This window comes from Lagopus muta, chromosome 2, assembly GCF_023343835.1.
Source record: "Lagopus muta isolate bLagMut1 chromosome 2, bLagMut1 primary, whole genome shotgun sequence".
NCBI classification, from domain to species: domain Eukaryota; kingdom Metazoa; phylum Chordata; class Aves; order Galliformes; family Phasianidae; genus Lagopus; species Lagopus muta.
This window is the reverse complement of record NC_064434.1, coordinates 87,859,680-87,886,172: the sequence shown is the minus strand read 5'-3', so window position 1 is coordinate 87,886,172 and position 26,493 is coordinate 87,859,680. Positions and strand designations below refer to the sequence as shown.

The 26,493-nt window shown below is 41.0% G+C and overlaps 1 protein-coding gene across 8 annotated transcripts in view; it reads left to right on the top strand.

Annotated features, from left to right (window-relative positions):
- Nucleotides 1-26,493, top strand: part of KCNH1 (potassium voltage-gated channel subfamily H member 1) — a 180,541-nt gene that overhangs the window by 134,501 nt on the left and 19,547 nt on the right. Inside the window, exon 11 of one of the 8 annotated variants that reach the window (XM_048936278.1) lies at nucleotides 18,099-18,220. The exons of 6 other annotated variants lie outside the window; for them this stretch is intronic. In XM_048936278.1, coding sequence (XP_048792235.1) covers nucleotides 18,099-18,128 — 30 coding nt within the window. In that variant the 3' untranslated portion in view covers nucleotides 18,129-18,220. Of the gene's footprint in view, nucleotides 1-9,886; nucleotides 9,997-18,098; nucleotides 18,221-26,493 lie in introns of those variants that run through there. One more of the 8 variants, XM_048936277.1, reaches the window with a different exon arrangement.

The window sequence follows — 26,493 nt, the reverse complement described above, 5'->3', positions numbered from 1 at the left end:
TCTTGACCACATATTAAGTTGCTAAATAGAAGCCCTGCTAGACTTACTGATATACTGATGGTCAAGAAAAAGCCCTAAACATTTCTCTGTATGCCAGCTACTATCTATACCTTAAAAATAAACAAATGTGTTAAGACAAGATATTTCAGAAACATGGACTTTCTTTTATAATTAATAAGTATTATTGGTACCAATAAAAGCTACCTGGGGAAACTGGGGAGAAATCCAAACAGTTTCCAAGTAATAGGAAACAAAGCAGTCTTCTTAAGAGATATGGAACAACCTCACTGCCAGCTGGGATCCTGCCACTGCAGCCAAATCTGGCTTTTTGAAAATGTTTTCCTGGCCACAACAAATGCTTCAGAGACTGATTCAGGTCAATGTAGCAGAAAATGATGTAGAATTTTTTTGGATATAAAAAAACTATAGTGGAGAACTCAAATATTATAGTATAAATATATATAAGAAATAAGATGGTGCTTCATGACCACTACTTACTAAAAAAGAGTAAACTAATACCAAATAGGTCTGTATTGATCAAGGATAAATTTAGATGGAATACAAAACAAGGTTTCTAATTATTGAATAAGTGAGATAATGACTTCTTAAGAGGCAAAAAAAACCACAAAGTAGATCCAATAAAGAAATCGGGGAGATGATGGAGATATTGCAGCTGCCCCGACCGCACAGAATTGGACTTTGAGGAATTGTCATTGCCCTTTGGCCTGCAATAATTGTTTTATTGCTATGCTTATTGTTATTAATATTATTAATAATTATTATTGTTAATTGTTATTGCTATGTTTATTCGATGTTACTTAAGGTACCAGGTGGGCTTTGGGCTCCATGCTTGTGTGAAGGAGATTGTGCTTGAGGTATGCAATACCTGCAGTCTGCTGAGGCAGCTCCACATTCAGCAGCACTCCCAAACCAGGGGTTTTGGCAGAGCCCGAATGGATCAAGAAATAACTTTGATGTTTCTCTTCCTCGCAGTCCCTTTCTTTGCCCTCTGGGATCATACTGGTACTATGCAGTAGAAGAGTCAAAGATCTTATACGCATCCTTCCTCTGGTTTTGCATCACGACCCCCAGGTTATTACATAAATACATCTACTAACTGCCTTATTCTGCTCTTAGTTATAATTGCTTCTACAAAAAAATCAGTGTGAGCTGAAGCCACTCTGTCATTTCCTGAATGATTGCTACAGAGGGGTGTCAGTGAGTCACTGAGTCATGCCCCTGTGCTAAATCTGCCTCTTGCCAAATGGGTGTCTGGTCTGGGTAATGGAAGTAGGAAGGAAATGTAACTGATTTGTATCTATCCCTAATGTAGATTATTGTCACAAGAAGATTAAGCTAAGAAGTTTTGGTTTTATTTTAATTTTGTACGTTTCAAAGAGGCAAAATGGTTATCTTATGAAGTGAAAATATCGGTATGTTTTTAGTCTGAGTCTGCCGTTTTACAGTAAAGTGGAATATTCTATAGCTTGGGCTAGATTTTCATTTAATTATAATTCAATGCATTCTCTAAAGCAACATTTTAAAATGCAGAAATAACGCATGTCATATTTAAATAGCAATACTAATGGATTTCAAAGGATTAAAGTAAGAGCTTAGTAAGAATTGGCTTCATTAATGAAGTTGCAGTATTGCAATATGGGAAGTTTTTCTCTTACCGAGAGGAAAAAGTGAGCCTCATGAAGGAGTTGTGTTGTGTTGATGGCTAAAATTAGATGTGATTTTATTGCAGTGAGGATCAATGAGATCTCAGAAAAGAACAGCCACACTCGCTCAGATTTTAGGCAAGCTGGCATTTTAAAGGCTAGTTGTTTCTCTGTCACTTGCCCCGGACTGGAAAAGTCAATATGAAGGGAAGCTCTGATTTATACTGTGGTTGCCATAACAGTAACTGTGTCCTTATCTTGATGATTTTGCCCTGCTAGGAAGAAATCATTGCACAGTATTCATTAAAAATGGCAGGTTTTATTTGCTAACTTTGAAAGTGTGCTGTAATGTTTTGGCAGTGCAGAAGTATTACTGATGAAGAGAAGATAAAAGATGTTTGGTGATTTAACTCTCTATTGATTGCAAGCTGAATTAATTTTTATTAAGCCTAATTAAAGCATGAGCCAGCAAACAAAACAGTTAAGTATCTCCTAATCCATTTTTAACAGTGATCATCTTAGCACTCCCAAGCACTGCTATCGTATTATAGATAGATTGTTTGTATACACACATGTAACTGTGTATGAACCGTTCACCATGGGTAATGCATTTCCCTATTCCTTCCTGCACCCAGACCCCCTAGATCTGCTTTCTGTTTTATCTGTTTTACAGAACATGAGATCTGGCTTGGGAAAAGCAAACTTTGCTGGAGTTTGCTAGTATTGGGAATGGACAGTCGTTTAATGCAACAAGTTGATGCTTAGAATAAAAGCATTCATGGCTGACAGAAGGCGAATGCAGACAAATATCAGAGGGAAGCAGAACCATTCCCTAATCACAAAAACGTCTCTCCCCTCATTGTTCTTTGTGGTGTGGCCCTGTCCAGAAACTTCAATCAAGGACAAGGTATTGACAATTTCCAGATGTACAGTCTCTGCTCCTGAGGCTCACTGATGGCAGGAAGAGCATTAAGGGTGACTAGAACTGGAGAGAGCCCACGAGTTTCTCTGGCAGAATTTGTCTGTCCTGTGCTTTTCCTCTGAGGGAAGGAGCAAAGTGTGTTCTTATTCAAAAGCAACCATTGCAGTGAGCAGTGGTTACAAGGAACTGATGGTGAAAGAGGGTGCATGGCTGATGTGAAAAGAAGAAAGGGGGGAAGAGGAAAAACTTTGAGATCTCCATAAAGAATACAAAGTTGGAGGTAGCACCTGTGCTTAGTTAACCACAGAGGCAGTCTTCTCCATATTTACATCCACATTTTGCACAGAATAATATGCCAGTATGACACCCTTCACTTGTGATCAAATTAGCCTTTAAGTTAAAATCACATAGACTCTGCGGATTGCTTTTGTTTTCCGTTGCCAAACAACTCTTGTTATACCCTTGTTATACTGCAGAAAACCTTCCTGAGTAGGACTAGAGACTGCAGCACAGACTGGTACAATACAAGTGTCAATGTTGAGCTGATATGAGGGGATAAGATGCTTATTTTTAGGATGTTTAGACAAAATGGACTTTTAGAACAGAAAGTATATCTGTGTATAATTATTTACAAAATCTTCTGTTTGTTGCTGTTGATCCTTTTTGTAGTCAATTGGAAAGGTCCAACTTTGTCCTTTGTAAGTCTGAAGTAATTCTGGTTGGAGAAGAAAAGCAGATAAGAATGCTTTGTGTCACGTGATGAGAGAAGGTCAGCACAAATGATGGTGTGGGTAGACAAGTTAGTAGAAGTTCTGAATGGTTCTGATGGTTAGGAGGATAATTAGGGAATGACACAGAAAATAAGTCAAGATCTTGGCTTAAAATACTGAAACATGTAATCCCAGAAACACTCAAAAGTAAGGTATTTCTGGCTTTGGACAGAGAAGTGGAAAAGTTAAATCCTTACATCTACAACAGCTAAAAATATTTGTTATCCCACACCTAGGTGTCCCATTCAGGATTCAATTAATAATATTGTAGTACAAATAGGCGTAAAGAATAAAATTCCATCCCGAAAGACTTATTGGTCTGAGCTGCTTTAAATATAGAGACCTCTAACAAATTTAGGGAATGACAAACAATAAAATGACAGCCTTGTCAAGAGTTCATTTGCTTGAGTGGTGCTTAGTTCAGCTGATCAAAATTTTTCTGTTCCTGTGTAGAACTATCAGCAGTTAAGCAAAAAAAAAAAAAAAAAAAAAAAAAAAAAAAAAAGGCTCAATGCCTCAAATAGAATTTAGTGTGTTGGCTCCTGATACAAGTTGCATCAGCTATCTCAAGATTATAAATGATAGTAGGATAAATTTGATGGTGTTTCAATAAAGAATAACATTGAGGTAGCTGCAGGCATGCAGCTTTTAAGATGCACGTTTAAAAATTAGTCTTTATGCCTTTGTATCATGTGCCTGCAGGAAAACTAGTTAAAGGGCAAATAAGCATTATGAAAGAACTAACTGGAAAGCTTATTCTACAGTAATTGAGAGAAATCTGTTATGAGCGTTGAATCTGCAGAGTAATTTAAATATATTATTTCATGCTAAAATTAGAGTCTAGGTGCTGGCAAATTGCCCTTGTTAAATATTGTGGCGCTGCTTCTCGTCTCTTCTTTCGCATTTGTACATCAGAAATTTCATTTCTAGAGGAGAGCTAGACACAAGGAGATCATAAATTTCTGTTCAACTTACTTCTCGAAGGAAGGATACTGGCTTCTGGCTTGGCATAGGTGGGGAGTAAAATCTTAGAATCATAGGATCACCAAAGTTAGAAAAGACCTCTGAGATCATCCAGTACAACCGTCTACCTACCACCAATATTTCCCCATTAAACCATGTCTCAGTACAACATCTAAACCTTTTTTGAACACCTCAAGAGGTGGTGACTCAGCCACCTCCTTGAGCAACCCGTTCCAGCCTGACCACTCTTTTAGAGAATAAATTTTTCCTACTGTTCAACCTGAATCTCCCCTGGTGCAACTTGACGCCATTCCCTCTTGTCCTATTGCTAGTTACGGCCTACTCCCACCTTTCCACAACCTCTTGTTTTCTCCTGCTACCTGCCCTTACTCTCTTAAATAGCTCAGAACCAACTGATCTCCAGATTAGACTGCAATCACCAGGTGTCCCAGCAACAATTTTTGCCTTTGTCTTTGTGATCAACAACTCTGTCTTCCCCTGCTCCTCCTTGGACACCTTCTCCATCAGCTACCGACCTCACAGCAGCGTAACGCCATTTGTTCTGACCTATTGATGAAAATGGATTGAGATGCATAGGTTACACCTGAACATTTCCCCTGAAGCACTGTTTGCCTTAGAGATCTCAGAATCTGCTAAGTACCAGCCGAAGAATGGTAAGAAGCCCACATTCAAGTGAAGTGCCTCACAAAAGCATTAGTTGGTTTTCTTCTTAACAAACATAGTGAGACTTCTTGTTTTTATTGAATGTAGTTTGTTTACACGTAAGTTGGGCAGACAGAAATATTCTTTACAGTTCCTTCATGTCTAATTGATGTCATATGCCTTCCATAGATGGAGGGCAGTAGAGGAGAAAGCATTGCTGTTGCATAGATAGTACCATAAATCATAAAATAGGGAAAAAGCCAGCGCTCCTTTAATTCTCTCATTCATAGTTTATGTGGAGAACAACCTATTGAGTAGAAGGTTATAATTCCACAGATTTCTATATGTTGTTGAGTGAATTGTGTAGTCAAACAGTGCAATTTTCTCTTTCAAAGACGTCTTTGTAAATGAAAATCAATATAGTTGTTAATGATAATAGGTTTCCAACACTAATATGAATGTACCTGGTATTTCTGTGCAATTGAGTGATAAAAGCAAGTTCCATTATACTTAATTGCATTTTTTTTTCCCCTCTTCATAGAAGTGGCTCTGGGAAACTCTTGGGAATCTTGGGTTAGCCCAAGGTAGACAGCTTCTAGTTAATTGTGTTTATAATCTGCTTCTGCCTTTTTTCTTTTTGAATGCTGGCGAAATCTCTAATTCAGTCTGCAAATGTGTATCACTAACCTCTGGAACTTTGCACTGAGTTCAGCTTGTCACCAGGAGCTAAACAGATTTCTGTGGGATGTCATCAAAGCAAATGGAAAGTAGCTGTTTCCAATTAAATGCTGTGACAGTACTGTGAGGTTCCTACAAGCCTGAATTTTATTTCAAAGAATGAAAGGAACCACTTTAAACTGAACAAAATCAATCAAGATCTTTAAGCGTGATTTCTATGTATATATACAGTTGTTTGCTTGCTTGTTTACTTATAAAATTGTTGCAACAAATGCTGCAGCAAATAGTACACATGCTCCTTTTTGATACCCAGATCAGCTCCAACATTGTTTGCAAAATTCCGATAGCAAAAGCATCACTCCAAAGTGAATTTGGATACTACTATCTTCTATTCAGTGGAGCATAGCATCAATAATTGCTATGAGTTTTTACAGACAATAGCATTTAAAACAATCCTTGATTCACCCAACATCTATGATTTATTATAAGTCAGCTGGAGGTGCCAAAGCACCAGAAGCAAAGGATTGCTTTTTAAAAGATTTGTATAGGTAGTGTGTCTGCCTTTTTCCTCTGTGGCTGTCATCAACTCCAGTAAATTCCAGGAAAGGATTTACAGGAAAGAGATGGGGCCCAGGTAGAAAAATAATCATCAGTGAGATGGACTTTTATTTACGTCACTGCGGATTGGTAGATAGGTCACTGACAGCTTTTGCCTATCAGTTGTATCCTGCATTACTGTAGACTGCCTGCTCTCTTGCCCTCTGTGTCAGCCAATATTTACTCTTTTTGGCCGCCCGTGTAGAAGGAGAGAATGAACTTTCTTTAAATTAGTGTATCATGCAGCATTGAAGTACTGCTTTTCCACCGTGTGCTTCTCCACAAACTATACTGATGTTTTTCCCTTTGGCACTCTGTTTGTACTGCTTGTTTACTGGCAGTCCTACAGGCAGCCTCACCAATAAATCAGTTGATAGAAATATTCAGAGAATTAAGTAAAAAGACCAAGCAAATGGAGTTTTCACCGTAGCAGTCTAGTGTGATTATTACTGTAGACATCTTGCAGTGATTTAATCTGTTTACTAGAGACAGAAATGTGTAGCCATTGCAAACTGTCTATAATAATTAGTTCATGATAACAAAGTTATGCTTGGATGACTGCAATGCAGAATCCTGAGTGCATTTTTATGGAAGATATTAACCATGATGAGTTAGATGAAACTGAGCTAATCCTAATATTCTCTATTCTATTTTTGTTTTATAAGTATGAGCTGTCAACCAATGCAATAGAAATTACATACGCAGTTATTTCTGGTACTCTTTGAATGAAATATCAGTGGCAGGTAGTGAATGTATGCTGACCTTTTGGAGAATGAGGCAGGTGGCAGTGGGTGGTTCCTCTAGACCTTCCACTTGGCGATACACGTCTGTGTATCTCTACAGCCCAGTTTCTCTGACAAGGCTATTTCTTGTCTTCCTTGGGGTCTGCACTTCAGTTATCTAAGGGGATAGCTACAGTTTCTCTTTCAAGTCCATCTTGCCTATGGTGGAAGGTTTTCTGCTACGACTTTTTTCTGCTAACACCCATTTTCATGACATTTTCTATCTCTGATGCAAGTTCACTCTGAGCAATCTAAGAACTTTTTTGAACTCTAAAACCCTGCCACTGAGATGAGACAAATAACTGCTTTTCTTTGCATATCCTGCAGGAATCCTGGAGAGCGTCTTCCAGGGTCTGCAAAGTGGTTTGCCAGGAAGCAGCAAGATGCTTCAGTTTTGTTGGGGAACACACTGAAAGAAGTGTGTTGTCTATTGATTAGATGCTGAATGTATGCATGGGTGATGTAATCATTTCTGAGTGAGATTTACCACTGATTTTCTGCAGACATAGTGGTGCTTCCCACTGCCTAAATAGATATTGCCTTCCTTTCAAATGGAGTGTGGCTTTCATGCATTTTGAAGAGGTTGAAGGAGAGTTCAGCCACCAGCTGATATGATGAACTGCGTGAAAGTTTTAACGCAGTAGTTCAAGACAGAAATGGTAGCCAAAGTCACAGTTACATAATTTGAAGTTCACTGAGCATTTTCCCTGAAAAGGTGCCTTCTGGAGAAAAGTGCATGTACATCATAGACTTATTCCTGTGTGCATATTTCCCCGCCCCCCCCCCCCCCAAAGAACACAGAACAAAGAACACAGAAATACAGCAACACTTGGCCTAGAGCTTTACAAATCAGATGGAGCTGAGCTCTCCTTTTCTGCTTGCCCTTTTCCAACTGCCCATGTGCGATTCTTCCCAATCCAATAGCCATTTCTGCTGTTCTGCAGTGGTAGTCAGCTGCTCAGGGGTTTCTTCCTAAGAAGAATATCTGGTCTATTTGGGGATTTGAGAGCCAGGTGAGAGGTGCGTGTTCCATAATACAGGAGATAAGCAGGCTTTCCTGGACTCTGCTCCAAAGAGGCTGCTGTGTGACTAGAAGTGAAGAACAAAGAACCATCTTTTTCAGCAGTGACTTATAGTGGATGGAGACAGGTTGTGTGGGGCAGGTAGAGGTGAATACAGAGGAGTGAGCTGTGGCTCAGCTTTGGTCTGCCTCTCCTTTTGCCAAAGCTTTTCTGGTGAAACAGATGCCAGGGGAAAGGATTTGCATGTCTGACATCTTTCAGTCATTTTTAAAGCAAAGCCAGGAGCAGCTTTTTTGGAGGTAGAGAGAGAATCATAGAATCATAGAATCACCAAGGTTGGAAAAGACCTAAAAGATCATCCAGTCAAACCATTCACCTATTCCCAATAGCTCCCACTAAACCATGTCCCTCAACACAACATCCAGTCTTTCCTTGAACATCCCCAGGGTCGGTGACTCCACCACCTCCCTGGGCAGTCCATTCCAGAGCTTAAAAATGAATTTCATGCTATTCTAAAACTGTCCCATTCTCAGTGATTTTGTTATTTGTTTAATAATTCATTTCATATGGAAAATGTCAGTGCAAGTGGAGCTTCAGGCATTTGTTGGTTACGCATAGGTTAGCTGAGTGGCACTTTAGTCTCATTAAAATACAGAGAAAATACAGATCACGCATTGCCTTTGGGAGGGAATGTACCTCCAAGCCAACCATGCCACAGAGAACTTAGATGTAAGAGCATTCTTTTTTTTTTTTTTTTTTTAAATAAACGAGCATTTAAAGCCAAAGACAAGCACCACGCAAATAGTTATATTTCACTGTTTTGTGGTGAGCCTGTAGGTCTGTTATCAGCTACCTTTTTAAATAAATGTGGTTGCAAAGCTTTCAAAAGGACAGTCTACCTGGCTGAGCAGTTAGCTGCTCTGGATTTTACATTGGCGTCACTGCTCATTCCAGGGCTGCAACTCAGTTGATTAGAGGTGACAGAGGATTTACCTTTGTCTTCTTGAGTGCTTCAGAACATTAGAAAATTAGATTTCCTTAGAAACTGAATGAGGAGATGTGCTGCCCTGTTGCTGCGCTTTGCACAAGTAGGCTTTTCTATTTTAAGTATTGCTATCATCATTTATCTCTGTACATCCGGTTTTATAATGTAAGAGATGTCCTTAGCTATGGTCAGTTACCTGTTACTTGCAGCTGCAATTGCAATTCTGCTTCTCCTGGAGATCACCCTTATTTGTGCTGACCTGATTTCTGAATTCTTTGGAAAAAGTTAAATCATAGCATTGTAGAATGGTTTGGGTTGGGAAGAATCTCTGAGACCAGAGAGTTCCTACCCCCCTGCCATGGGTAGGGTCACTTTCTACTGGACAAGGTTGCCCAAAGCCCCATCCAGCCTAGCCTAGAATGTCTCCAGAGTGGGGATATCCACAGCTTCTTTGGGCAGCCTGTACCAGTGCTTCACCATACTCACAATGAATAATTTCTTCCTAATATTTAATTTAACCTACCATCTTCTAGTTGAAAGCCATTACTCTTTGTCCTGTCATCACACCCCATGATTAAGAGACCCTCTCTGGCTTTCCTTTAGGTTCTCTTTAGGTACTGGTAGGCTACTTTGTGATCTCTTTGTGATGCCAGTAAAATCATAGTCCTGCAGGCATGCACACATCTCTAACTTGCCTTGTTTATTTTCCATGTTATGTGTATTCGCATAGAGGCATTTAAGTTGGGCCCTTGATGAAGCTGACTTACTAACTGGAGTGGCTGGAATTCCTTCATGCTGCTCTTCAGGTGCTTTTTTGCTAACCTGCAACCCTTTTCCCAGCTCTGGACATCTGTTGCTGCTCTGACATCAAGCTGGTAGGAGCTGGATGGATTGAGCTTCCCTCAGCAAGTTCAGTTTAAAACCCTCTCTACCAGGTTGGCAAGTCTGTGACCAAAAATGCTTTTCCCGTCCTGTGACAGATGGACCTCGTCAGTCCTCAGCAGACCAGGTTTCTCAAAGCAAGACTCATAGGTAAGCCCCTTGCTGTGACACAAATCCTGTAACCATTTGTAGATTTATCAGATTTGACCAGTCCCTGTTGCCTTGCCCTTGCAAATTTCCATTCTTCTGTGTTACTGTCCCCTCCCTTCTGTGTCTGCTGGGAAGGAATTTTTGGCTGTTTGGCCATAGGCTATAGGTCCACTGCAGACTGTGCTCGGAACCAGCTCTCTACCTCCTCCTTAGCCTCCCTGATGTCATGCAGCCTTCTCACTGCCTCCTGCTGCTCAGACACCTGTGCAGGAAGGCCCTCCATTTGGGCACACCTTTTGCACTCAGGTCTTTGGTGTAGGAGAAAGACCTGGGAGCTTCCTGCACTCTGAGCTGTGCACTGCAGCCTCTCCCTTCATGAAGCTGCAACGGGAGTCTTCAAGGCAAATTTTGTTCCATATTCTGGGATCTCAGAAAACGTATGTTTGCTCCAACACCATTTCTGTGTTGTGTGGAAGGGGGAATATTCTGGTTATTGGGGATGTTTGACTCTAACACAAAGACAATTACTGCATGGGCTATCGTGAACACAGGAAGCTTTCCGTTACCCTGAAGACTGTGAAGGGCATGTATGCGCAAAGCTTTTGATACAGGATGGATGTAAGGATTGTGTCCCTTTGTTCTGCTCTCCCATAGTCCTGTAATGAGCCTGACTTAGGGCTGCCAGAGCAGGCATTTGGCATAGGGGACCACAAGCAGAAAGCTTCTCCATGCATACAGTCTGTGAACCAGTCTGCAGCCATTATCACTGCCGTCATCTCTTGAACTGACGGTCAGCTCTTTCTGGCTGTTTGCTGACTGCTCTGCACTTTTACTTTGGCCAGGGAGATGCAGTGGGCTGTTGGCACGATGCTCTGTGCTCAGCATTGCTCACTGTGCCTTCCCCAGGCAGTGATGCTCTTTTAGCCCAGTACCATAGCATGGCTCCTTCTCTTTTCTTCATTTGAACCGTATGTCCAGCCCTACATAGACCATGACTAATACAGTACAAGACTCCTCTTGATTGAGTTGCTTAATAGTCTTTGTAACAAATAGTGCACAGCTGAGGTACGACAGGGCTCTTGAATCACATAAGGTATTTTGCTTGCTTCTGCGTGCATGGGTAACATATGCGAGGATTCAAGGCTTAGTTCTGATCCTACTAACGTAGAATAAGACCTAATCCTGTTCATACTATGGTAGATTTTTCGGAGCATGACTATTAATGCTCTAAAGCTAACTGAGAGACCACTATGCATTCCAAACAGACAGCAGCCTGGAATCCACTCCTACAGCTACCATGGGAGCAGGAAGCAGCGCTGAATAATAAGAGGGAGCAGGGAATTTACAACAATTAAGCAGCAAGCAAAACGGATGGAAATTGATATTGTGCCGCCTGCATTAATATTAAGTATTTCTCTCACAAGAATAAAATGAACACTGTGAACATTCATTTTAAAATATTCAGACTATCTTATTGGGGTACTCATATCATGCATTTGGGACTTGCTTTCTGGTTTTATATCCAAAATAAGAATCTTGGCACAAGAAAAACTAATGAAAAGGAATAATGATGCTTAAAAATAGAGTCAGGAAAATTTCTCCTTGTGTTCTTCCTTCTTTGTCCCCTTCCAATCTGCAGTGCTGCTCTGGTGCTGCAGAATGTTCTTCCTTTCCTATTCTCTAAGAACTTCATTGATTGCAGTAAGTCCCTCTGTAGAGTTCAGCCCTGTATGAGGAGTGATTTAACTTGGAAAGTATGGCTTCTGGCCACAGTTCATAATCTTCTGGTAAATTGCAGTGGATAGCTGTGCTGCTCCTCACAGAACCTGAGAAAGGATTCACCATCCAAAAAAATTATGACTCCCTGATTTGTTCCAAGAAAATAGTAATTTGCAGCTTCCAGGAGAAATATTGCATTTGTTGCCTGTCCCAATGTGGGTTTTTGTTTTTTCCCTCTGGATGCTTTGTGTCTGTGTGGGCTAGAAGAGAAGGATTGGGGTCCCCTGAATTTTGCCCTAATCAGATAGACAGGCAGCTGCTTGCAGCTCTACCTGTGTGCTCCCAGTTGTGAGGAAGCAATTCCAGGGTCTCTGATTGATCTTATGGTGGCCAAATAACATGGCACATCAGTCCTCCCTTTAAATGGAGGGGTTTTGTTTGTACATCCCTATAGAACACAAAGCATGCTTGGACTGATATTTAAATAATCAGCAATTACAGTGATATATGCAGATGATAATCTTGCAGATTCATCCCATCAGATGAATCCCATCCCATCCCATTGAGGCTATCTGTGTCTCCCCTGTTCCTGTTGATGTGTCACTGAGTGCTGGTTCACACCCTGCATGCAGGGGTACAGGTACAGACACACAAAGCCATCTGCCAGTGCCGAACAGTTGTTCTTTGCAGCTGCTCCCAATCTGGAAAAGGCAGCACAGGTAGAAAAATTCCTGAAGGGTCCATGTGGCTTACAGAGCTGCCAGCTGGATCATGCTGATCTAGGCTAATGTTTTCTAAGCATGCTGAAGTCATTTTCAGTTTTCCATTGCAGAGGAGGTTAAAAAAAAAACAAAGCTGGAAAATCAATATAATTCATGTTTTCCATAGGAGACAATGGACAGGTTGTATGTTTTAAGGTCAAACAGATGTTTCTTCAGGTGTTTTTTGGGGGGCTTCTTAATCCATCAAAAGGGAGTGAGAAAATATTTAAAGAGGAAAACTGTTTCAAACAGATTAAGAGTATATTTTTGCTTTATTGTAAATATATTAAGCTGTCATCTAGAATGAAAAACATTTAGCTCTGATACAGCCAATAAAATCCCATCATTTCAAAGCCATCTTCCTTGTTCATCTTACACAGAAGTAGGGTGAACTTTCTAAGCCGTAAATGGGAAAAGAAGAAAGAAGACAATCCTTGTTAACAGTTGTTGGAAGATGAGATTCTGTTTTGGTATCTATTGCTTCAACTTGAAAAGACACATGCTAAAATACTTAAATAGTTGTGAAAACAAAAATTCTGACAGTACTATTTAAAACTTCTTTACTTAGAGAAATGGAGAAAACAAGCTATGTGCTATGTGAATAAGGCAATGCACGGATGGGATGTCAAAGCTGTCAGCAGAATATGTTCACTCTTTTTGGCACATTCCAGTTTGCAGGTGCAGCAAAGTGTTGGTTTTGTGTATGGAATCATGGACTAGGTTTTGTTCTGATTTCTGGTAAATATGTTTGCAGTGGGGTGACAGAAAGACCATCTTTCACTCCTGAGTATTCAGACCAGAGCTCAGTGTAGAAAGCACCAGCTACTATTTTGTGCTTACACAAAATCTGGTGTGCAAGAGCCCATGTACAAAATAAATAGTTTCTTTCTGGCTCCAAAGCCCAGAGTAGCCAGTGCATTCAGCCTTTAGGTTAGGTAGCAGATGAGGTAGCTACACTTCTTTGCAGTACTGTGTCACCATGCTGACAATCCTAGCAGCCTGCCATATCTGATACAGGGTGAGGGAATGATGCATCCTCATCCATGTTCTGGCAAAGGAAGCAGTTTAATATACCTCGATCTGTAAGGTTTGTGAAGACTTTATTTAAAGAGCACTCTTGTGTGCCCTCTGCATGTTCAGCATCAGATAAGAAGCTTTATAACTCTGAATTATTTATAGGCTGGTAATACAGTATATCTGACCTTTTTATGGTGTGGCATTGTGCAGAAGGGAATGCAGTATTTTAGCACAAGGGTCGTGCATGCAAAGCACAATCTCGCTGTTTCAGTTGTGATATCCATTAGCTTTGCTCTCTCCTAGCCAGTTTTCTGCAATGGTATTTCTTGTGTTTTATGTGTGAACTGAGAGCAAACGATGCAAAAAACTTCTTGCACATTTTGAATGAGAGCTTTCCATTTCAGCAGTGATTGATCAAATGCAGGGCTATAAAACCAACTTAGCTGTAGCCATTCTCCTCGTCCTTATGGGATGAGCAACAAGGCCCATATTTCCCAGTTTATTGAACTTGAGCAATATCTTTTACCTGCTCTAATGCATGAATGTGGAATTGAATAAAATTGACATTTTAGTGCCATGAGTCACTGGAACAGTAGTGGAATAAGATTTTACCTATGGCATAGGAAAACTAAAAAGTATTTTAGTATGGTGTTCTGGTCTGAACACACAAGCATATCATAAATCCACATGCATTTCTTGAGTGCTGTATATTGGATTCAGATCTGATTTGCACATTTACTAGTTCATAAAAAATATAACCCCACACCTTTCAAAAGCATCCTCATGTTTTTAAAATATCCCAGATATCTCTTGTGTGGGATAGCTCATGCACGTACAAACTTTGCTATTTTTCCATAGCATTAATGTATTAAAATCTCTCTCATCAGGTTGCTATTTTTTTTTTACCTGCTGGCTTTAGAATGTGCCATATAATTGCTGCTTGCTCCTACTTCATGTCAACCTAATTTCTTCGTTCCATCTTCCAGTGTAAATGTGAAATACACATGGTCTGGAAATTTGCCTCTTTTTCTTTGTAAGAGACGTGGAGAGCAGTATAGAGATTACTGACAGACAATAAAACCCAGGTTCTGAACATCTGCATCCACACTTTGGAACAGCTCAACCCAGAAGAACTCCTTTTTAGAATGGGAGCAGGAACTGGGCACCCTTAACAGCAAGGGTGTGCATTTACTTGCTTTCCTCTCAAACTGGTTAGGATTCTAAAGGCAGAATAAAATGGTAATGTCTTGGGTGGGTTCCTGGCTACTCCTCTTGTCCTAGAGTTACATCAGAAAAATAAGGACTTGTGCTGCACACAAGGATTTAACCTTAATGCATTAAACTTGTAGAGGATTTGCACTGCAGACCTGAAGGTAGACTGGGGCTTTAAAGCAATCCTCAGGTTCAGGCAGCACAGATAAATTGAGCAGTTGTAGATGAATCAAGCAGTAGTATCGCTCATTTGTGCACTGCTTTTCAGTAGGACCTTTTTGCTTATCTAGAATGGTAAAAGTGGGGTATTAAAGGTTCAGACTAAGCAAACCACAGATGTGAAACAGCTGCACTCTGTCACTGAGTTTAGCATTGTAAGGATGTAATGTGGATCAGTGAATGAGAGTGGACTAATGACTGCATGTAGGCAACTTTAGAACATCCCTAAAATGCTGTTAGATTTTTAGTCTCTCTTTTTTTATATTTAGTTTCTTTTAATTCTGTTCCCCTTTGAAACCTTGCACTACAGAAGTCTGTTGCTCTTCAACAGAAGTGCTGTGGACTTGCAGAGAACTTATTCCTGTAGGTGGAATGGTTCAGGGGTCCTCACAGCTCCTGTCTGTCTAACTACAGCCACTTCCAGCACTTGGCCTCCCAGTTTCAGCATATTATGGGAGTTATTTCAGTGAAAGCTTTAAGGTTGTTTTGTAACCTTTATTCTATCAATCACAAAGCACACTGTGTGTCATCTTAGGGAATTTGGTAAGAGAAGTATGAGGCCCAGCTCTGGGAGTAGGTAAGGATTGAACATCTTCCAATATTCTGCAGATTTCCTCTTCCTCTTCCTCCTTCTCCTTTTCCTTTTCTTTTTCCTGTCTGGTTTTATTTTAACTGCTGAAACTTCAGGTGAACTCGCACCTCCAAAGGATGTGATCAGGAGGAATTGCATATGCTCCTAAATTAGGCTATTTAAAGGGCTGGAATGGCCCATAGTGAAACTTAGCAGACCTGTTGCCCTATCTGTGGTACAAGAAACGCCGAGGCCTGGTAACACGTACCAACATTGTGTCCTTCATACTTTGAGCCCAGAATAGTTTTCCTACATGGGTGTCTGCAAGGTGCCACACAAGTAGGCAGTCTGAAGCTTCTGCCCACAGCACTCACTGGGAATAAATTATAAACTGCTGGTGCAGGTGTTTGTATCCTTACCTGCAGAATGAAAGTAGTGAAGCCAAGGCAAAACAAAGATGTTCTTTGTAAAGGTTGGCTGAATCAAAGGGGAGAGTAAGCTATATTTTGTGCAAAAAAATGTAAAAGGCATGAGATAACAGCTTCAATTGTAGTGGAAAAAACAAAACAAGTAATGACATCTCTGAGGGGATGAAATAGATTTCTGAAAATGCAATTTGTGTGCACCAGACACAGAGTGGAGTTGCCTTCTTGGTATGCTGAGAATTATGCGTCTTGCTTTAGCTGTTTATTAGGCAATCAGCTTCATTCTGGAGTAAGCAGCTCAGCTTCTGCTCATCTCCTCCTCTCAGTGAGATAGCACAGGAGCCACACAGCCATGTGGGTGCATTTCATGGAGACATTCCAACTGTGTTTTTCCAAAAATAAGAATAGGAGGAAAAAAATACAACTGATAGTGAAACAAGCCTGGAGAGTAAGAAAATCTGTATCGCTTTGCATGCCATGTGTCTGGGCTCAGGAATCTGGCCTTTTTGTGTTGTCTAAATGATCAAGCTACTCCACATGATGTATACATGATGAAAAAGATTATTTTTTTTCCTCAAAAGCTATCTACCCAGGATATGTTTCCGTTGTATGACTATCAGCAGTGTAAGTGATTCCTCGTGGGAGCTCAGAGCTGCTGCTTTTCTATTTTGATGCAATCCCTGTTAGCTGAAATATGCCACTCCACTGTGCTGAGTTTCAGCAGGTAGCTGTTGGGAAGTTGGGCAGTCAGGATGAGTGTGGCTTTGCACTGCAGATTGTTCTTTGCTTGGTGTTGGCTGTATTGAAATATAATTCGAACAATATTATTTTTTCAGTGTAGGAAGCAGTGTCTTATTCTGGTTGCATGAAATCCTGGCTTACAATGTAAATATATTGTAGAATATAAATAGAGTATACAGCTTTCCATACATGCATGCTGTATAAGAAAAATGTGACTACAGGGCTTTTGCAGAGCATCCATTAGTTCTGTCCTATCGCTCCTCATTGTGTAGGTTGAAAAAAAGTTTAATGTTCTTTAAGTTGCTTGCTTTTGAAAGCTTCTACATTTCAGGGGTTCTTCGAGCCCTTCTAAATCATAGGAAAGATGAATCATGTCCTACTTTATTGCTGACTCATGCCTCTTATGTTCCTGTTCTATTGCACAGTTTCTTTTACATTCTTCAGTGTAAATGTACCAAGATGATAAAACAGACATTTTAGAAGATACATTTTCTTGAGTCATAGCTCCTCTGGATTTTTTAAAACTCAACGAGAATTTCTACTGCCTTAGCATAGAAAGGACTTTGGATAATTGGTTTTTTTCTTATTTTATTTTCACAACACCAGTTCTCATTACAGAAATAACTCCATGCAAATACTGTGCTATTTCCTTTGGATTATTATTATTTCTTGAAAACAGGCTTCATGTTAGTAAATACTCCAGACTGCTTTTTCTTCCCCTTTTCTCTCAATTCCTTAAGGAGCTGCCTAAAAAAAAAAAAAAAAAAAAAAAAAGTGAGCAGCCATCTTGTGGCAAGAGAGATCACAAGATAATTTGATGCCTTCTCCTATATGTATATATAAGTATGTAAAGGATTTTGTGGAGTGAGGTGTATGTGTAAGTGTTGTGTTGCATTGCAGTATGCTGTAGATGTTTAAAAAAGTCCTTCTGAGTTTCTGGCAGTCCTGAGAGATGAGCTTGCACTGGGACTAGCTTATGGCATTTCCCTCCTTTTATGACGTTTGGAAAGGTGCAGCTTTCCATGCTTCTGACAAAGTCATCCTTCAGGCACCACCAAATTCATGCAGTTTACAGATTCTTTCAAGCTTGAATGCTTGCTTGTATGCTTCTGTATGCACAGAAGTCATGTTTTAATCCTTGTTTTAAGTTGAGTATGAATTACATGCAATAATACTAAAGAACCAATCTGGCTTGATTTTTAAACACAGTTTTGTACTAGGAGCAGACGATCAATCTTTCTTCTACAGGTAAATACATTGTTATGTCGCATTACATTGAGACTTGTTAATCTTTGGTAAGGAAAAGGTACTGCATTAAGAAAAGCCCATGAAGAAATTTCTCTTTATCTATGCAGGATTTGGATATTACAGATTCCAGTGGATGAGAAGATAATGCTGTGGAAAAAAGCAAGTGATGAACTCAGCACTGCTGATGATGCAGGAGCTCTGGGTTAGAGGGCAGCGCTTGCTTCTGTGGTCATGCATAATGGCTGCACATAAAAGGGGAGAGACAGCCAGAGCTTGGGACTTCTTTATACTCCAGCCCTACACAAGTCCTGCGTCAGTCCAGTTGGTTTTTCTGAGTGTGTGAGGGAGGGCTGTCTGCATCTGGAGGGCATCCATACGAACTGCGTGCTCTGATTGCCTCTGAGCTGCGAGGGGCAGAGGCAGCGGGAGGGGTGCTCAGCTCCTTTGAATATCTAGCTGTTTAAGCTCTGTTTGGGATTTAAATCCAACTGGTTTTGGTTTTGGAATTGCTGAAATCTCCCAGCACTCAGAAGATGAAGTATCATTCTCTTGTGATTGAAAGATATGCAAATTGCAGACTTTATGTATGCAGTATTTTGTACCTGAGAAGCTTAACCTGGGACTGCCTGGCAATACGAGTTTCTTCACTGTAATTCAAATTCTTGGAGCCTTTGCAACATTATAGGAGTGAGATCAATTTGCATTTACCTAAAGTGATTTTTTCTCTACTTAAGTCTAGTACGGCATGGTCACCTTAATTCCCCAGGATAAACTGACCCTAATTTCCATTACAATGGTAGCAGTTAGAACCACTGTTTTGTTGCCACATCATCCTTTTTGCCTGAAAGCAACTGATCACAGTCCAATAAAAGTAGGGACTGCCTAGGATATTACTGTTGCATCACATGAGTCAAAATCATTTATTTACAGCACTGATAGTTAAATGTACTGTATATAACTGTTTTGCAGGCACATAAGACTCTTCGGAGTATTTATTCTTGCAATGAACAACCTACATTGCCTGGAAAATTAGGAATGCTTTGCTATCTCCTGCAGGCATCTAGTGTAAAGAATTGGTTGTTTACTGTTTTCACTTCCCATCCAGGCTGCAAAAGCAATATTCCCCTTGCCTCAGAAGCTATTATGAAGTTGAACCTACTTAAGATTCACAGGTAAAAGTTGATATTGAAATGGACAGATACTGTTTTACTAAAGCTTATACTGCAGCCTGGGTAGGTAGTGAATAGAAAAATATGTGGAGTTGACTGTTTGTTGGTTATAAGCTTTGGATCAAACTGTAATTCTTTTTACTTGGAGCTCTGCTATGCAAAATATCTTCAGAAACAGCTGATTTTAAAGTTCACTTCTGATACTCAAAAATAAGAGTGAGTATGACATGTCTTATGAAATCAGAGGATTTTTCTATTTTTTTCCTCTTGGGAAAATCATTTATGAAGTTATATTCTACGCTTAGGCATAAGAAGTGTCACTTCTTAATTTCTTCTATTAATTCTATACTTTTTTAGTTACCAATATACAAAGTAGAATGCAAATGTAGACAAAACATGGCTATGTATTTAGCACAAGAACAGTCGCTAATTGTGCTAGTTGCAGTATCTTGGAGTCTGTAGTTGACAACATTGGTCTTGATAAGATTGGCCATATAGCAGCTGACAGATCCATTTAGTTAGGAAACAAGGAATGGACATTGTTTTGACCTTTAAAAGCACATGATCTTGCTATATGCTCAGCTGCAAAACATGAAATCATTTCAGTGTCACAGGGGAGGAAAGAAATGATGTTTTGTTCACTGTAAGGGAATGTGATTCAGGGAAAGTATTACCCTGAGTCTGAGGCTTTATTTTTGTTATTGCATTGTCTTTTGTCACTGAAGATGTTATCAGTGGTCATCAGCTTATCCATATATCATGAAATTGTTGGCTTTGCTCTACATATCTCCTCTGGAGAGATTTTCATCAGAGAGCTCATGCAGTTCGCGTGTGAGAGGGTCATCTACTTTCTGGTTTCTGCCTCCTCCCTCCTGGCTGCTGGGAGGGGATGGACTTTGAAGTCTTGGGACTTGGCAGAGGCAGAGGGCAACAGCCTGAATGCATGTGCTGGTGCTTCACTAATTGTGCCTCATTTGAAAATGTGGCCTGTCCTGAGAATGGACTTGATCCCAAAGCCTGATTTAAGGAACATCTTATACATCTATAGATTCAGATGGGTACACAATGAAAATAAAATATCTTATTAAATATTAGGTATCTGAAACCTACTGAAGATCCCTTTGGGCTCTGAGCCATATCCTGAGCTGGTAACACTTTTCAGTATGGAATGAAAGTTCATCATTCAAACTATGTGTTGTGGAAGAGAGAGGCCTCCACATCCTTTCTGGATATATGAAAATGTGCCCTAAAAACTATAGCTAAGGCTTTTTAATCTTGTCTTTAAAAAAATCCTTTTAGGTAGGGTAAAAAGGCCTAAAATGTTAGATAAGCTTTGCTGTAAATGTCCCACAGAAGAATTTAAGTGTGATGTTTAATGTTAATACCAAACCACCTATAAGAAACCACAATATGACACTTACTTTATTTGATTCATTTTGTTTCATTTTTCCTTCTGACTGTTATTTTTGTCTTGACTCTTTGTCGATTTCCTATATATATGACAGTGTAGGATGCGTTCTGATTGCCTGATATGTACAGAATTGATAGAAAATCACCAGGAAATGAAGTGGTGTTGGTGATGCCTGTTTCTTCATCTGAGAACTGGATTTGATATTTTGAGCTTTTTGTTTGTGGTACATACTTCCTGTATGTTATTAAACCAAATTTGTTATCTGTAAAACACTTTGAACTCTTCCCTGTTCTACTTGTTTGGCTTTGGAATGCATACGCAAACTGGAAATGTTTTCAATGAAATCACGCTGCTTTAAAGCCATGTCCAGCAGCCACGGTGGCATCTGCTTGTTGCTTAAAACTGCCATTGTTCAGAGGGTATCATCAGCTATCGTTGATGACACAAAATTTAGCCCCACTCTTGCAGTGATACGTGGGAAAAGGGAAGACATACATCTGACTCCAGGCCCCATCTCAGCTTTGACAAAATAAAGAAGAGATCTGTCATTCTCTCCTGTTTAGACATTTAAGTTTCCTTTTATAAATACCAGACTTCAGAAGATCTGATTGGAGCAGTGGCCTCATCAGAGATGATGAATTTTCCCTCTGCACCTCCCGCTGCCCAGGAGTGCTTGACCTTCCCGGCAGCAGGCTCAGCTCTGTCCTGCTCCTGACTCCAGTGCCTTTGGTCAGGTCAGATTAACAAGCAGCAAAAATAGCCGAGCTGCTGCCAACAGCCACGGGGACTCAGAGCTATCCTTGTCCTGGTTCCCTTATATGCAGAACACATCTCAATGCAGTATGTCATGGATTTGCATATTTCTCGTGCAGTTTGTTTCTGCAATTAAAGTGGGGACACAGTCCAGTCAGTGTTTCCTTTGGGTATTTGTCTGTGAGTTGTTGCTGTGTTTGGAGCTGATTTGGTTAGCCAGAAACCTTCCAAGCTTCGCTTCTTTGTGTGAGTGTCTACAAATCCAGCAAGGCATAGCTGGATCATCATCCTCCTACCTGAGCCTAATGACGTTATGCAGCACTCTGCAGCATTCAGGTCCTGCAGGACCTCTGCAGTTGCTGATACTGCTAGCTGCACAGAAATCTTTCCATTGGTTGGTGCCCAGCTGAAACGAGGAAGAAGGAACTTTGTGTAATGTATTAATCTAAGACTTAGGACGTATTAGTCCAAATCTTTGCTTTGCAAGAGAATTGTTTGCTGGCTTTTAACAAATCATTTTTCTCCTGTCTTCTGTTCCCTGTCCATACAATAGATAGAGTCATTGTGCCAGCCTGTGGCTAGGAGAATGAGTGGTCTGCAGTCTGTCCTGAGCTTTGATTTCATCTGGTTGGCAGGTGTCACCACAGCCATCAGACTGTTTTCATGCAATCCAGGAGGCCAGTTGGTGTCTCCTGAGATAACCAGAGGGGACGCAGAGCAACCTCACCACAGGGCACCCATTCTGCTGTGGCTGAGCTTGATGCTGCGGAGCAGCCGGGTCACATCAGTGACATGTGATTGGTCACTGAGCTGCTGCATGAAGCTGGCAGCAGAGATGTGCTGCTTCCTCGTCCTGGTGCCCACTGGGGTTTTAAACAGGGTTAAAGATCTGGACGCAGCAGTAACAGAATTACTGTCTCTGACAGTATAAAAGCAGAAACAAACACAAAGCCAGCAGCAATAACAAATTTTGGAGTGCTTTAGCAAAGAATGTGGTGTGCTTCCTCATCATCTGCTTTGCTGTCAGTAATTGTGTGTCGTAGCTTTGTCCTTGAACAGTTTTTGAATGTGAGGAAGCCTCTTGGAGAGCAGCATCATTGTACTGAAGCATGTAAACGCCTTGGAAGTGCTCAGGCAATTCAGAGTGACTCACCACTTTAGCACCAGTATGGGGGATCATTTGGCATGATGCAGCTTAAATAACCAATGCGTGTTCAACTGCCAAGTGTTTTCCAAGATCAGAGGCTTTGCCTGACCTGGTGTAGCTGGCTGTGGTGCAGAGAACAGCCATGCTTCTCTCTGCCCTCAATGTGTGGCCTGAAAGTAGTCTGAGATTTAGCTAAGTAGGCTCTGCAGCATCCTGTGCTAAATCCCCCTGGGTCTGCATGGTACAGCAGTGTTCTGTATAGCCAGCTCTACACCCCTCTCTGGCAACCCTGAGGCTCTTCCAAGTGAGAAACTCTATTAACAAAGTTAGAAGGATCTTCTTTTAGTCACCTCTGCACCTGGACAAGATTGAAGGTTGGATGTAGGTGATATGAGAGGAAAAAAAAAAGTAAAGAAAGAAAAATGAAGTGATGCTGCTTTAACTCATATTTTCAGCAAACTCAGTTTCAGACGGCACATACTGAGGGCAGCTGTATTGCAGAGCAGGTGATAATAAATATTGGATTTGACAAACTTTCCAGTTCAGAGAAATGTTTAACAGAGATTGAGGTGGCCTTTTCCTAACCAGATAGGCAAGACTGATTTTTGGGAAAAAGTGGATTGGACATACAATTGAGAAAGTCTCCTGAGCAGTATTTGTTTAAAGGCAGTTTCCATTTAGTCTAGCATCCCAAGTGAAACCCACTTTATTCCTCGGAGTTGCTGTTGAAGTTATTGTGCACAGGAATGCCTTTTTGCAGCTGAGCTCCTGTTCTGCCCTGGCCTGCAATCCAACACTGCACATCTGCATTCAGACCTTGTACCACTCTGCACATCGCTCCCACCCAGGCGGTGGGTGTTAGTGACAGCTCTCCCATTCCTCCCAGCACCTGTGTTCAGCCCGCGCAGTACATTTCTGACAAATCTTCCCAAGGGCCTTCCAAAAGTTGAGAAGTCAAATATAGAAAGATTTTTTTTTTTTTTTTTTTAAGTAAGCTCCTTTCAAAAGTCTGGTACTGTGTTAGAGAAAAAGAGACTGAAAATAAAACTGGGGATACCCAGCATTCCCCACTGTCTGCCCATGAGACAGGGCTTTGTGGGCCTGGCTCTGTGTGGCAGAGAGAGGTTTGTGTCCCAGGCTTGCTTTGCTGCTGAGCTTTGGGGAGCAGAGAGAAGAGAAGGAAATGCATGAGTATTTTGCCTCCTTGCCCCTTCTGACGTAAGACCCACCCAGGACATAGCAAATGCAGGCGAGTTTTGTGCTGTTCTCACCCATCTTTTGGCAGCAATGAGAGCACTGACTGACCCCAGGGCTAAGGGCTCTAAGCACAAGGACGGCTTAGGCAAGGCATGCAGTGGGGCCACTCATTCACCAGCTGCTGAGCTAGAGCATGAGGTATACCAAGAGATGCTCCAGTATTGGCATCCTGCCTGGAGTCTCTTGCCCTGGAGCTGGCATTGGATCCAAGTTACAAGTGAGCAGTTTTTGGAGGGGACCAAATGATCTCTGCCATGCACTCCTTGACAACATTTTGCAGAGCTTTCTGTCACTGAAGAACAAAAGCTGGATGCTGGCAATTGCCTGGTGCTTCCATCTACTTACTGCAGCCAAACAGGCATTTTGGGAGGGTGCCTCCATAGTGCAATGAGAATAATGGAAATTATAGCTGATTTACTAAGCAGCGAGTCCTCAGAGCCAAATGGTTTCCATCTGAATATGAGGCAAATTTGCCTGTGCACTGTGTAACAAATGCTGATCTCTTTGCCCATTCTCTGCCTTTGTAGTCAAGTGTTTGCCAGAAAGTCCAGTATTAGATAACAGTTGGGAAGGAAAGGTGGGGAAGCCACAACTTTTTAAAGTAAGTTTCTCCAGACAATATGGATCCACCTCATAGTGTTAGCGGCTAATACATAAATTGGAAGGAAAGTAAATTTGCTTTGCACAGACTTGCCCTGGTGTGTGCAGGCACTGCAGGCTTTCTTCAGTGGGGTTAATTTGGAGGCCCCATGCCAGGAGCTGCGGTGGTTGTGTTATTCCATGTTGAGAGAAAAAGTTTGCTCCTATAGCATTTTGGAACACCTGCTTGAGATCTGGAAGCATAGTAGCTTCTTTGTATGAAAGCTGTGCCAAAACCCCTGCAGCAAAACCCCTGTGTGGTAGTGTGGAGCCAGATAAAGTCCTTTTAAGGATTTAATTTTGATATAAACCTATGCTGTGGACAGAGTGCTGATAAAGACACATGTTAGGAAGTCTCAGGGACATTTGAGAGGATAGTGGGGGTGGGGGAGCAGATGCATTCTTAACAAGCCTATGAGGTCACTAAAATCTGCTCATCCTTCCCAGCCCTCAGATTGTCTGTGATTAGAGACACAACAGTGGTTCAGGACCAAAGAAGTTCTGGATGCCCCATCCCTGGAGGCATTCAAGGCCAGGTCGGATGGGGCCCTGAGCAGCCTGTGCTGGTGTGTGGAACTCGGTGATCTTTGATGTCCCTTACCATTCTATGATTCTATGGAGCTGTGATTTCAGAGCAGCTTCTCCCAGGGAAGTCAGAGATTTTCCAGAGGCTGCACAGAACGTAGGTGACAAATCCCAATTGGTGGGTGAGTGCCCATGGGAAGCAGGAATTTTGTGTAGTATAGGAGGTGGTCCTAAAAGCAATCCATTTGATGAGGATGTCACTATGTGAACACCTGAGGGTATCTTTCCTTTATGAGGAATGCTGAAGCTCTTGCCAAAATGCAGTCTTTGGTCTCTGACGCTGCTTGTATAATGAAGAGTTGCTTTGTGTTTCTGAGTATTGCAGCCTCTCTTAGTTGAAAACATTATCGGGAGGTGGTTCTTTGGTGGTGTTTGCTGTTACACAGATGCTTTTATTTTCTGTTAAATTTTTCAACTGTGTCATTGCTGAATATGCTAACCCAGCATCTGATCTGGCTATTGCTTTCTCAGAGTCAGAGTGGTAAACTGTGCTATACCTGCTTTTGCCATTGCTTGAGTTTGCATCCATTCTAACAATATTTTGGATAGTGTTGCCTTTTTGTGTGTGTGTCACTAATCGGAATACTCCATTAAATGACAATTATATTGAAACACTCTCTTTTAGGAGTATGGTATTATTTCTGAGCTTAACAGCTGTATGTCTGCTGGATTCTTCAGTTGCTAAGGAAATAGTTCCTTTTTCTTTTGGTATGTATTTTTCATGTCTCAGCCTATGCCTGTGGTAAGACCATTCATCTTCTCCTTTCACCATATTTAAGTGAGTTTTGGATTAGTAATTCTCACAGACAGAATGTCTTTCAAAGGCATAACAAAGAGCAGAACGGAGAGGAGAGCTCTCATGGAAACAGGAAGATGTTTGGTTTCATTTGCATAATTCTTAACAGTTCAATTTGTACACTACAAATTACAATCATTGCAGAAAAATTTTACTGCTTTTACTGAAGTACCCATTCTTAGCTGACACTTTATACTGGGAACTGTTTCCAGCTGTACTCCAAATCCAAGAGGTACTGATTATGTAGCCCAAACTGTGCAAGATGTGCAGCAAACCTTTATTTCCTCCCCCCTGCACAATTGCACAACAAAGCAACACAGTGGTGCCAAGAAGAAGCCCACAGCACCTGGTGATGGTCTACCACAGCACAAAACCCACCAGGCTTCCAGAAGTTTCTCCAAGCTCTCGCTGTCTGTAGTCTTCCAGTTTTTGGAAAAGTGAGAGTATAAAACATAGCTCATTTATGTCTGGTCACGATGATGGTGTTTTATGTTCCTGCACTTAGGATAAGAATTGGTTTGTGCAAGATATGACACTGGAAAATGAGTAGCATAAAGCACAGTATGACAGCCTCCTTGAACATACCTTCTGTTTCAAAAATAATAAAGTTGTGCTATGTAAATATAAACCATGAATGCACATAGAGAAATAAAAAGCCTATGGTGCAGTGTAAGGAGGAATTAAGCTGAGCTTATAAAGCTTTGCTTCCCTTCCCACCAGAGATAATGGCTTTGGTGGTGGCTCT